The sequence below is a fragment of the Xenopus laevis genome, chromosome 8L, assembly GCF_017654675.1.
Source record: "Xenopus laevis strain J_2021 chromosome 8L, Xenopus_laevis_v10.1, whole genome shotgun sequence".
Lineage (NCBI taxonomy): Eukaryota > Metazoa > Chordata > Amphibia > Anura > Pipidae > Xenopus > Xenopus laevis.
In genome coordinates, this window is record NC_054385.1 from 66,565,223 (window position 1) to 66,578,110 (window position 12,888).

A 12,888-nucleotide genomic window follows, 5' to 3' on the forward strand; every position below is an offset into this window, starting at 1 on the left:
CATATAAATGCAGAAAATATGCATTTTTTTGGTCGCAGCCACTGAAGCACAGTTGCCAGAATAATTATGCCATATAAATGCAGAAAATATGCATTTTTTTGGTCGCAGCCACTGAAGCACAGTTGCCAGAAAAAATATGCCATATAAATGCTGAAAATAGTCATTTTTTGCCATATACGTTGAGTCAACGTATGGCAAAAAATTACTATTTTCAGCATTTATATGGCATATTTTTTCTGGCCTCTGTGCTTCAGTGGCTGCGGCCAAAAAAACTGGGCAAACAATGCCTACAAGGTCAACGTCGTTGACCTTGTAGGCATTGTTTGCCCAGTTTTTTTGGCCGCAGCCACTGAAGCACAGAGGCCAGAAAAAATATGCCATATAAATGCTGAAAATAGTAATTTTTTTGGTCGCAGCCACTGAAGCACAGTTGCCAGAAAAATTATGCCATATAAATGCTGAAAATATAAATTTTTTTGGTTGCAGCCACTGAAGCACAGAGGCCAGAAAAATTATGCCATATAAATGCTGAAAATATAAATTTTTTTGGTTGCAGCCACTGAAGCACAGAGGCCAGAAAAATTATGCCATATAAATGCAGAAAATATGCATTTTTTTGGTCGCAGCCACTGAAGCACAGTTGCCAGAAAAATTATGCCATATAAATGCAGAAAATATGCATTTTTTTTGGACGCAGCCACTGAAGCACAGTTGCCAGAAAAAATATGCCATATAAATGCTGAAAATAGTCATTTTTTGCCATACGTTGACCTTGTAGACATTGTTTGCCCAGTTTTTTGGTTGCAGCCACTGAAGCACAGAGGCCAGAAAAAATTAAACCAGTAGGGTTTGCACCCTAGTTTGTAACGGTGGCGGAGGGAGGAGGAGGACGCTAAAGGACAGCTGTGTGTGGAGTCATGAGGCTTGAAGAGAAGGACAGCTGCATAGAAGTCAGAACAAGTCTTCCGGCGTGCAGTAACCCTCCGAGATCCACCCCTCATTCATTTTAATAAAGGTCAGGTAATCGACACTTTTGTGACCTAGGCGAGTTCTCTTCTCAGTTACAATCCCTCCTGCTGCACTGAAGGTCCTTTCTGAGAGCACACTTGAGGCTGGGCAAGACAAGAGGTTCATGGCAAATTGTGACAGCTCTGGCCACAGATCAAGCCTGCGCACCCAGTAGTCCAGGGGTTCATCGCTCCTCAGAGTGTCGATATCTGCAGTTAATGCCAGGTAGTCCGCTACCTGCCGGTCGAGGCGTTCTTTGAGGGTGGATCCAGAAGGGTTGTGGCGCTGCCTTGGACAGAAAAACATTTGCATGTCTGACGTTACAGACTGGCCAAAGGGCTTTGTCCTTGCAGGTGTGCTCGTGGCAGGATTACTGGCACCTCTGCCCCTGGAATGTTGATGAGTTCCTGAAGTGACATCACCCTTAAAAGCATTGTACAACATGTTTTGCAGGCTGGTTTGTAAATGCCGCATCTTTTCGGACTTGTGGTATGTTGGTAACATTTCTGACACTTTATGCTTGTACCGAGGGTCTAGTAGCGTTGCGACCCAGTACAGGTCCTTCTCCTTAAGCCTCTTGATACGGGGGTCCTTCAACAGGCATGACAGCATGAAAGACCCCATTCTCACAAGGTTGGATGCAGAGCTATCCATCTCCGCTTCCTCATTATCAAGGACTGCATCATCCACGGTCTCCTCCCCCAGCCACGTACAAGACCAGGGGTCCCCAAAAGGTCACCACTAGCCCCTGGGAAGCCTGCTCCTGTTGGTCCTCCTCCTCCTCCTCCACAAAGCCACCTTCCTCCTCTGACTCCACTTCTGGCACCTCCCTGCGTTGCAGCAGGTGCCTGGGTTCGTTCTGGTGATTCCGACCAGAAATCGTGCGCTTCCAGCTCCTCGTCACGCTGGTCTACAGCCTCATCTGTCACTCGTCGCACGGCACGCTCCAGGAAGAAAGCGAAGGGTATTAGGTCGCTGATGGTGCCTTCGGTGCGACTGACCATATTTGTCACCTCTTCAAAAGGTCGCATGAGCCTGCAGGCATCGCGCATAAGCACCCAGTAACGGGGGAAAAAAATCCCCAGCTGTGCAGATCCAGTCCTACCACCCAGTTCAAAAAGGTACTCGTTGACGGCCCTTTGTTGTTGCAGCAGACGTTCCAACATAAGGAGCGTTGAATTCCAGCGAGTCTGGCTGTCAGAAATCAAACGCCTGACTGGCATGTTGTAGCGCTGCTGAATGTCAGCAAGGCGTGCCATGGCTGTGTAGGAACGTCTGAAATGGGCCGACACCTTTCTGGACTGGGTGAGAACGTCCTGGAATCCTGGGTACTTGGAGACAAAACGTTGGACTATTAAATTTAACACATGTGCCATGCAGGGCACATGTGTTAAATTGCCTAGTCTCAACGCTGCCAACAGATTGCTTCCATTGTCACACACCACTTTTCCGATCTGCAGTTGGTGTGGGGTCAGCCACCGATCGGCCTGTGACTGCAGAGATGACAGGAGTACAGATCCGGTATGGTTTTTGCTTTCCAGGCACGTCATCCCCAAGACAGCGTGACAACGGCGTACCTGGCACGTCGAATAGCCTAGGGGGAGCTGGGGGTGCACAGGTGTGGAGGAGGAGAAGGAGGACCCAGCAGCAGAGTAAGAAGAAGAAGAAGACGAGGTAGAGAGCGATGGAGGAGTAGAGGTGGTGGCAGAACCGCGTGCAATCCGTGGCGGTGACACCAACTCCACTGTTGTTGTTGAGCTACCCATTCCCTGCTTCCCAGCCATTACCAAGTTCACCCAGTGGGCAGTGTAGGTGACATACCTGCCCTGACCATGCTTGGAGGACCATGCGTCAGTAGTCATATGGACCTTTGGCCCAACACTAAGTGACAGAGATGCGGTAACTTGGCTCTGCACATGTTGGTACAGGTGTGGTATTCCCTTTTTAGAAAAAAAATTGCGGCTGGGTACCTTCCACTGCGGTGTCCCAATTGCTACAAATTTGCGGAAGGCCTCAGAGTCCACCAGCTGGTATGGTAAAAGCTGGCGGGCTAAGAGTGCAGACAAGCCAGCTGTCAGACGCCGGGCAAGGGGGTGACAGTCAGACATTGGCTTCTTACGCTCAAACATGGCCTTCACAGAAACTTGGCTGGTGGCAGATGACTGGGAATGGGAACAGGTGGTCAAGGTGGAAGGCGGAGTGGAGGGTGGTTCAGACGGGTCAAGGAGAGCAGAGGTAGAGCAGTAAGATGCTGGACCAGAAGGAGTGTGGCTTTTAGTTTGCCTGTTGCCTTTGAGGTGTTGCTCCCAAAGTGCTTTGTGCTTGCCGCTCATGTGCCTTCGCATAGAAGTTGTACCTATGTGGCTGTTGGGCTTACCAAGGCTCAGTTTCTGACTGCACTCATTGCAAATTACAATGCTTTTGTCAGAGGCACACACATTAAAAAAATCCCACACTGCTGACTTTTTGGAAGTGTGCGATCTGGCGGTAACAGTAGAAGTTGGCGGAGTTGGCGGTATTGGCGGCAATGGCGGGTGCGTTGGCCGGCTGAACACAGGTGCCGATACATGTTGTTGCCCTGCTGATCCCTGCGGGCTGTCCTCCCTGCTTCTTCTAAGTCTTATTCTCCTACTGCCTCTCTGACTCTCCGTCTCTCCATCTGAACTACCCTCCTCTTGCTCTCTTCTACTAGGCACCCACAAAACATCAATCTCCTCATCATCATTCTCCTCAGATGCATCAATTTCTTCTGACACATCACAGAAGGAAGCAGCAGCGGGGACCTCCTCCTCATCACTCATTATGTCCATCTCTATCGTGTTCTCTGCCAGAATTAAATCTGGTGTAAGGTCCTCATCTCCTTCATCTTCTTCTGGCAATAATGGTTGCGCATTACTCAGTTCAAGAAACTCATTGGAAAATAACTCCTCTGACCCCAGTGAAGAAGGGGCACCGGTGGTGGAGGAAGTGTTACGTGGGGTGGCCATAGCAGTGGAGGATGAGGAGGATGTTGTGGTAAAGTTAGAAACGGTAGAGGATGGGGTGTGCTGTGTAAGCCAGTCAACTACCTCTTCAGCATTTTGGGAGTTCAGGGTCATTGGCTTTTTAAAACTGGGAAATTTGCTAGGGCCACAGGATTGCATAGCAGCACGGCCCCTAGCACGGCCTCTGCGTGGCGGCCTGCCTTTGCCTGGCATTATTTTTAAAAAAACAACAACAACAACAAAAACTCAGTTGGTTTTTCTGGAAACGATAATACACACAGCTAGATGGCGGGTTGAAGAAAACACTGTGCAAATAATGCCTACAAAGTCAACGTATACACTACTACAGCGGTGGATACGGATTACGTAAAATATATGAATGCTGCTTGAAAAAAAGTAACTCAAGTGGTTTTTCTAGAGACGATAATATTATCAATATTTAGACAAAATGTGAACAAGCTCACACAGCTCGATGGCGGGTTGAAGAAAACAGTGTGCAAATAATGCCTACAAGGTCAACGTATACACTACTACAGCGGTGGATACGGATTACGTAAAATATATGAATGCTGCTTGAAAAAAAGTAACTCAAGTGGTTTTTCTAGAGACGATAATATTATCAATATTTAGACAAAATGTGAACAAGCTCACACAGCTCGATGGCGGGTTGAAGAAAACAGTGTGCAAATAATGCCTACAAGGTCAACGTATACACTACTACAGCGGTGGATACGGATTACGTAAAATATATGAATGCTGCTTGAAAAAAAAGTAACTCAAGTGGTTTTTCTAGAGACGATAATATTATCAATATTTAGACAAAATGTGAACAAGCTCACACAGCTCGATGGCGGGTTGAAGAAAACAGTGTGCAAATAATGCCTACAAGGTCAACGTATACACTACTACAGCGGTGGATACGGATTACGTAAAATATATGAATGCTGCTTGAAAAAAAGTAACTCAAGTGGTTTTTCTAGAGACGATAATATTATCAATATTTAGACAAAATGTGAACAAGCTCACACAGCTCGATGGCGGGTTGAAGAAAACACTGTGCAAATAATGCCTACAAGGCCAACGTATACACTACTACAGCGGTGGATACGGATTACGTAAAATATATGAATGCTGCTTGAAAAAAGTGACTCCGGTGTTTTTTTCTGGAGACGGTAATATTATGGATATTTAGACAGAATGGGAACAAGGTCACACAGCTCGATGGCGGGTTGAAGAAAACAGTGTGCAAATAATGCCTACAAGGCCAACGTATACACTACTACAGCGGTGGATACGGATTACGTAAATATATGAATGCTGCTTGAAAAAAGTGACTCCGGTGTTTTTTCTGGAGACGGTAATATTATGGATATTTAGACAGAATGGGAACAAGGTCACACAGCTCGATGGCGGGTTGAAGAAAACAGTGTGCAAATAATGCCTACAAGGCCAACGTATACACTACTACAGCGGTGGATACGGATTACGTAAAATATATGAATGCTGCTTGAAAAAAGTGACTCCGGTGTTTTTTCTGGAGACGGTAATATTATGGATATTTAGACAGAATGGGAACAAGGTCACACAGCTCGATGGCGGGTTGAAGAAAACAGTGTGCAAATAATGCCTACAAGGCCAACGTATACACTACTACAGCGGTGGATACGGATTACGTAAAATATATTATGGCTGCTTGAAAAAAGTGACTCCGGTGTTTTTTCTGGAGACGGTAATATTATGGATATTTAGACAGAATGTGAACAAGGTCACACAGCTCGATGGCGGGTTGAAGAAAACAGTGTGCAAATAATGCCTACAGGGCAAATAATGCCTAAAAGGTCAACTTATACACTACTACAGCGGTAGTAAAATAAAAAAAAGTAAAATAAAAAAAAAATGAATATTAAAAAAAAAAAATTAAAGTTGGTGCTGCTGAACTACTAGGAGCAGCAGATTAGCACACCAGTCCCACTCCCCAACACTGCTAGACTAATAGCACTGGGCTCTTATAGTAGTAGTAGTAGTAGTAGTAGTAAAACAACAAAAAAATAAATAAAAGCAGTCCTTACAAGGACTACTGTTATTGCAGCAGTCAGCAGATGAGATCAGAAGCAGGACAGCTGCCCACTGCAGCTACATACAGAGCACTGCAGTAGAAGGTAGATTACTAGCCAGCAAAGCTACCTAAGCTTAAATGTCCCTCAAACCCCTGCAGACTTCTGTCCCTCCAATAACAGAGCAGTATCAAAACGATTACTAGCCAGCAAACTTTCAACTGTCCCTGAAATCACTAACAGGCAGCAGCTCTCTCCCTACACTATCTCTTCAGCACACACAGGCAGAGTGAAAAAACGCTGCAGGGCTTCGGTTTTTATAGGGAAGGGGAGTGGTCCAGGGGAGAGCTTCCTGATTGGCTGCCATGTACCTGCTGGTCTGGGGTGAGAGGGCAAAAAAAAGCGCCAACAATGGCGAACCCAAAATGGCGAACGTCGCGCGACGTTCGCGAACTTCCGGCGAGCGCGAACACCCGATGTTCGCGCGAACAGTTCGCGACATCTCTACTAAGGGGCAGATTAACCTAACCTAATTAACCTTCGATATTCGACTGCCGAATGTAAATCCTTCGACTTCGAATATTGAAGTCGAAGGATTAACGCAAATAGTACGATTGAACGAAAAATCGATTTGAAGGATTTTAATCCATCGATCAAACAATTTTTCTTCGACCAAAAAATTGCTAGAAAGCCTATGGGGACCTTCCCCCTAGGCTAACATTGTACCTCAGTAGGTTTTAGGTGGTGAAGTAGGGGGTCGAAGTTTTTTTTTAAAGAGACAGTACTTCGATTATCGAATGGTCGAATAGTCGAACGATTTTTAGTTCGAATCGTTCGATTCGAAGTCGTAGTCGAAGGTCGAAGTAGCCAATTTGATGGTCGAAGTAGCCAAAAAAAACATTTGAAATTCAAAGTTTTTTTTATTCTATTCCTTCACTCGAGCAAAGTAAATGGGCCCCTAAATGTATGACGACTATTGGCCTATTTTTTCACCAAAATTAATTTCTCCAGGTCCAGCTGGAGAACTTCCATTGTAAATATAGATCAGCAACTTTGGCTACTCGTTAAATACATTATATCCTCAATGCTAATATCCCATATGTCAAGGAAGGAGGATTGCTGGCTCCAGTGTGTCCTGGTCATTAAAAGGTACTGCTGTAGATTCCCTGGAGTCTGTGTCACACTCCCGAAGTACATATATCATAGAGAAGAAAGGAATAAACAGCTTCAGGCAGTACTTAATAAACTGCAAGTGTTCATTTATTAGCAGTGTGCAACCTGCTAATAAATGAACACTTGCAGTTTATTAAGTACTGCCTGAAGCTGTTTATTCCTTTCTTCTCTATGAAATATCCCATATGTCATTGCTTTATGAAATAAACTAACAAGTGTATTTTCCCCAATATAAATGTATGTGGAATATACAGTAGCGTCATTTTGCAAAGAAAAATGTCAACATATTACGCTTGCAATGATGTAATAATGATTTTAAGTACATATAAAATCTTGCCGCAAAAATACACCAAACTTTGGGAGATTTAGATGAGGAGGCGTTTTCACATAATACCTTAAACACTGTACATGATTAGTGATACCATACCTCCATGGAGAACTATTATATCTACCTGTAGGTATCTTGATCCATATCAACAATGTCTGATCTAATGAATAAAACAAAACAAGCTGCAGCTTTCAAACAGTGCGATCAAAATTCTTTTGATAACATTTAGCAAAAACAGTTTAAAGCAAAATTCACATATTGTGAATTGTTAGGGATACCAAGTTTATTCAGGTAGGCAGCAACAAATGAACAGTGAATGACTGTTGCAGAACATACAAGACATATTTTTTGAGGCTCAGGATAGGAACTCCAATGCTACAGTCTTCAAGCTGCACTCCAATCCTTCTACGTTCCAAAAACTTCAAAAGCCCCCCTAGAGTGCAGACCTGCATAGAAAAATGTAAGATCAAGAAATTAGTGACATAATAAGTTTAAGATTATAAGTTTTAAGACCTCAGGAAAAACATAAGAAAGTGTCCTATATCCAATGTAATTGCATCACAGGGCTGCATATATCTATACCTATAGTTAACATCCGCCAGTATCTTTTTGATTTTATGTGGTTAACTGAACTGTAATCTAGGAAACATCCTCTTCAAAGAAATAGGGATCCTAAATGAATTAATTACCTCTCATGTTACTTTCCTATTAAAGCTTGAAATGAAATGTGTGTTATGCTTTACTAAATTATACCAATATTTTCTTTATTTATGATAAGTTGGAAGGCGTTTGTTTGTTCTCTCTGCATGGGCTCCCCCTGGGTACTCCCACACATGAAAAACATACAGCCATCTGTTAGTTTCACTTTAGTACTTCCTGTCACTTAGGGGCACATTTATTAAGGCTCGAATATCGAGGGTTTGACCCTCAAAGTAAAATCCTACGAATTCGAATATCGAATTCGAAGGATTTACTGCAAATCCTACGATCGAACGATCAAAGGATTTTAATCAATCGATCAAAGGATTTTCCTTTGATCAAAAAAACCTTAGAAAAGTGATGGGGAAGGCCCCCATAGGCTAACTGTCACGGTCGGCACCCAACACCAGAACAAAACACCAGGCACCCTGGTCTCGGCTCGTGCTTCACCAGTAGTGTGACCGCCTTTGGGCCTCGGGAGGAGCCCTCGGCTTACTTGGATGCCACCTGAACTTAAACGAGAGGTGCAAGATGAGGGTTCTGGATAAGCAGAGGGGCACGACAGTAAAGCAAAGTCTTTGGACAGAAGATCGTAGTACAAAGCATTTAGGCAAAAGAGTAGTCAGATCAGGCCGGGTCGAGGCAGGCAGAGAATAAACGTTATCAGGCAGGCAAGGGTCAAACCAGGAAGTCAATCAGAGGGTTAATCAGAGGAGGTAGTCGCAGGGGCGATCCTGGCCCCTCTGCTGCCTGAGGCAGCAGCAGTTGCTGCTGCCCCCCCTCCCCTGGAAATTTGCTCTTAAAGTACCAGGAGCAGCATTTTTGCTGCCCCTGGTACCTAGTGGGGCGCTGCTGCCTGAGGCGACAGCCTCAACTTGCCTCATTGGCGAAGCACCCCTGGGTAGTCGGTAATCAGGCAAGGGTCAGGATCCAGAGGTCAGAATAGTCAAAAGCCAGGCAAGGGTCACAAACATTAATCAAACAAGTTCAGGATACGAAATAGCTACAGCTCAGAAGCACCAGGTAAAAACCTATCACGGGCAAACTCCCACAGCCCTAATGGCCTTTAAATAGCATTTTGAATTACGTGCCATTGCGCGCTGACGTCACTACACAGGAGCGCGCCGCGCGCGCCTTAAGAAGCCGGCGCCTGCGGCCTAAAAGAAGCTCCTCGCTGCGACGGGCGTCCCCGCCGAGGGGGCGGCAGGCGTCCCTGCCGTCTCCCCACTAGACCACCAGGTACGTTCCTTACACTAACATTAAACCTCGATAGGTTTAAACTGCCGAAGTATGTAGTCAAAGTTTTTTTTAAAGAGACAGTACTTCGACTATCGAATGGTCGAATAGTCGAACGATTTTTTGTTTGAATTGTTCGAATCGAAGTCGAAGCCGTAGTCAAAGGTCATAGTAGCCTATTCGATGGTCGAAGTACCCAAAAAAATACTTTGAAATTCGAAGTTTTTTTACTTAGAATCCTTCACTCGAGCTTAGTAAATGTGCCCCTTAGAGTTAGTCACAACTTCAGAGGAGCTGATAAAACTAATTACCAGTCCACCAAGATGCTCCTGACAATAAGATACTCAAAGGCTGTTTTTTTACATAAGAAAGAGATTTGTTTGTTTAAAGGTAGATAATGGGCTCTGAAGAAATTGCCCTGTTTATAAAGTAAGCTCACCAAAAATCTGCACAAATTTTCAAATTAGTGCTTTATATAATTGCAATGCATATTTGTGCAGAAAAGACTCCTCAACAACAGTAAATAGATTTTTTTACCCGATGGGTTAAATATGGTAAAAGGCTGAGAAGTTTGATGAATTTTAGAAAATGTACCCCTATACATCAATAAATTTGTTCAGTGACACAAGTATTGTTTAAATTTCAGTGCTTGCATGAACCCACTCATTACTACACATACATTACACATCTGGGCTCATTTATAAAGACTAGGCAAAATTGCTCCTGGGCAGTAACACATGGCAACCAATCAGGTGATTTCAGTGCTTACTCTGCAGCTGACTGAAAAAGCAAATCACTGATTGGTTGCTATGGGTTACTGCCCAAGTGCAAATTAGCCCAGTGTTTATATATAACATTGAGTTTTAAGGGTGCATTAATATTATTGTGTACAATCCTCATACATTATGTGAAGGAAAATCAATGGCTTTGTGACATCTTTAATACGTGCATATGTGTAAGTCTGCAGTCTACTCATAAAATTAGGAACAGTGCAGATAGAGGAAGAAATGTCTGTTTATTTACCATCTTTGGGCAGTCAAAGGGAATGATGGAAGAGAGGTGCAGAATTTTCTCTGATTCTGTAACATTAGAAGGTAAAGTGGGAAAATTCCCAGAAAGGATCCTTCTCTTGCAAATCTGCAGGCCTGGGTGTTACAAAAACACACAATGCTATTTTACTACATCTAAATTTGCTTTTAAGGAACAGTAACACAAAAAAATTAGGGGGCCGATTCACTAACTTCGAGTGAAGGATTCGAAGGTAAAAAACTTCGAATTTCTAAGTTTTTTTGGGCTACTTCGACCTTCGACTACGTTCGATCGAACTATCTCGATATTCGAAGTCGAAGGATTTTAATTCCTAGTCGAATATCGAGAGTTAATTAACCCTCGATATTCGACCCATAGTGAATCAGCCCCTAAGTGTTTTAAAGTAATGAAAATATCATACACTGTTGCCCTATACTGGTAAAACTGATCTGTTTGCTTCAGAAACACTACTATAGTTCAAATAAACAAGTTGCTGTGTATAAAGATAAAAATATAGGAAGGCTGGTATTTTTTTTACAGAAAAGTTAGCAACCCTAGGGGGTTATTTACTCAAATGTTTCTCATAATTTGAATAAAAGAAACTCGGCCAAACTCCCATTCACGATTTTACCTTATTTATTAGTAAAATAACTCTAAAAAGTTGGTTCAGTAAAAGTCTCAATAACATCTAGTGAAAACTCGAACCGTACAAATTTTTTGGATGTGGCTCCCGAATCACATCCCACGCAGCCCACGATATCTTCAAACTGGTATAGGGAAATCTCTCATTGACTTATACATGACCTTGACAGGTTTGAGATTGCGGATTTCCGAAATTTTGACTTTTTGCAGCTTCGGGCTATAATAAATCTCAAAAAAATTTGAGTTTTTGCCTAAAAAAAACGAGTTTAGTAAATAATCACCCGAGTGTTAAGATCTGTTATCCAGAGAAATTCAAATATAGACAATGTTATTCCCCTCAGTATATTGATTAGATAAAAAGTCTATATTTGATACATTGCCTTTCCTCTGTAACATCATCTGAAAACTCTAATACCCAAGCATATCAGATAACAGACCTCTAACTTGGTGTTACTGCAGGCATACGGCCATCTATTGGGTGTGAGCAGTTAGTTCACGGACAAGCCATTTCTAGCTTTTAGTTGCAGGCTTTAATTTTAAAACTAATTGTTTTAAGGTTATTAGAATGTTCAGAGTTCACCAACAGGACCAAATCTTGTTGAACTCTGAACATTTCCTACATGCCATCTTTTTCTGGCCTTAATCAGAGTTTGACTTTCAGAACTAAAATAGCTAAACTATTTCTTATACATATCTCAGACAACTGAAGTGTGCCTAAATATGAGTTTGTCTATGCCCCCAACAGAAACGTTAAGTGCATTGCATGATACCAAAATCCACATGTGGGAATACAACAATCTCAGGTCTGGTACTTCCACGAGTTTCTTCGTTACTGCAAAAATCTGTAAGAATAGTGATAACGGGTTTCATTCTGTAACCAGTGGGAAAGATTAATTATAAATACGTAGACAAAGTGAAAACATATACAAGATTAACAACTGGATAACTTTCAATTGCTGGAACTTTGTACTCAATAAAAGGGGTAGTTTAGCATTACAGCAAGATTTATAGAAACAACCCAGTAACATAATCTGAAAATAATACATGGCAGGCCAGTTGTTTCTAAACTAAACAGCTAAACTAGAACCTTTGTGTACTGCCAGCTAGTTTAGCATAGCAAACCTTATGTCATAATAAAGAATAGGACTTAATACAGACTGGACTTTATTTTTGCATAATATATTTGCTTACTAGGTGGTGGCAGTCCCAGCTATATAGTAATTCAGTATTCCCAGCTCTGTTGTCACTATTCTGCTATGCTACCAAGTAGGGATGCACAGAATTCATTATTTGGGATTTGGCGGAATCCCCGAATCCTTCATGAAATCCTAATATACAAATTAGGATTAGGATTCGGTTTGGCCAGGCACAAAGATATGGCTGAATCTGAATCCTACTGAAAAAGGCCAAATCCTGGCCAAATCCCGAATTCCATGCATCCATCCCTACTACCAAGTCCTAAATTCCAACCTGCCAGGCAAGTCATGGTGTTTTCCAGCGTCGGACAGGCCTGTTAGAGTACCTGAGGATTTTCTAGTGAGCTCAGGACCTAGTAAGACCCAGCTGAGGAAAATTCCCATTAACACTTTTATAAGCCTATATAAACTCTATATAGTTTGCCACTGTCTACATTAAATTGTGAGGGGGGGCCTTGAAGCCTGAAGGTTCCGGAGGGCCCTAAGAGGACCCGTCTGATATTTCACAACCCTTTCTGCACATATAAGACCTTTTAATC

The 12,888-nt window shown here is 42.9% G+C and overlaps 1 protein-coding gene across 1 annotated transcript in view; it reads right to left on the minus strand.

Moving 5' to 3' along the window:
• The window catches only part of msh5.L (mutS homolog 5 L homeolog), a 56,958-nt gene that overhangs the window by 34,684 nt on the left and 9,386 nt on the right, over positions 1-12,888 (minus strand). The window contains exons 5-8 of the mRNA XM_041572895.1: positions 11,924-11,995; positions 10,506-10,627; positions 7,884-7,993; positions 7,672-7,707 (exon numbers count right to left, since the gene is read on the minus strand). Coding sequence (XP_041428829.1) covers positions 7,672-7,707; positions 7,884-7,993; positions 10,506-10,627; positions 11,924-11,995 — 340 coding nt within the window. The remainder of the gene's footprint in view (positions 1-7,671; positions 7,708-7,883; positions 7,994-10,505; positions 10,628-11,923; positions 11,996-12,888) is intronic.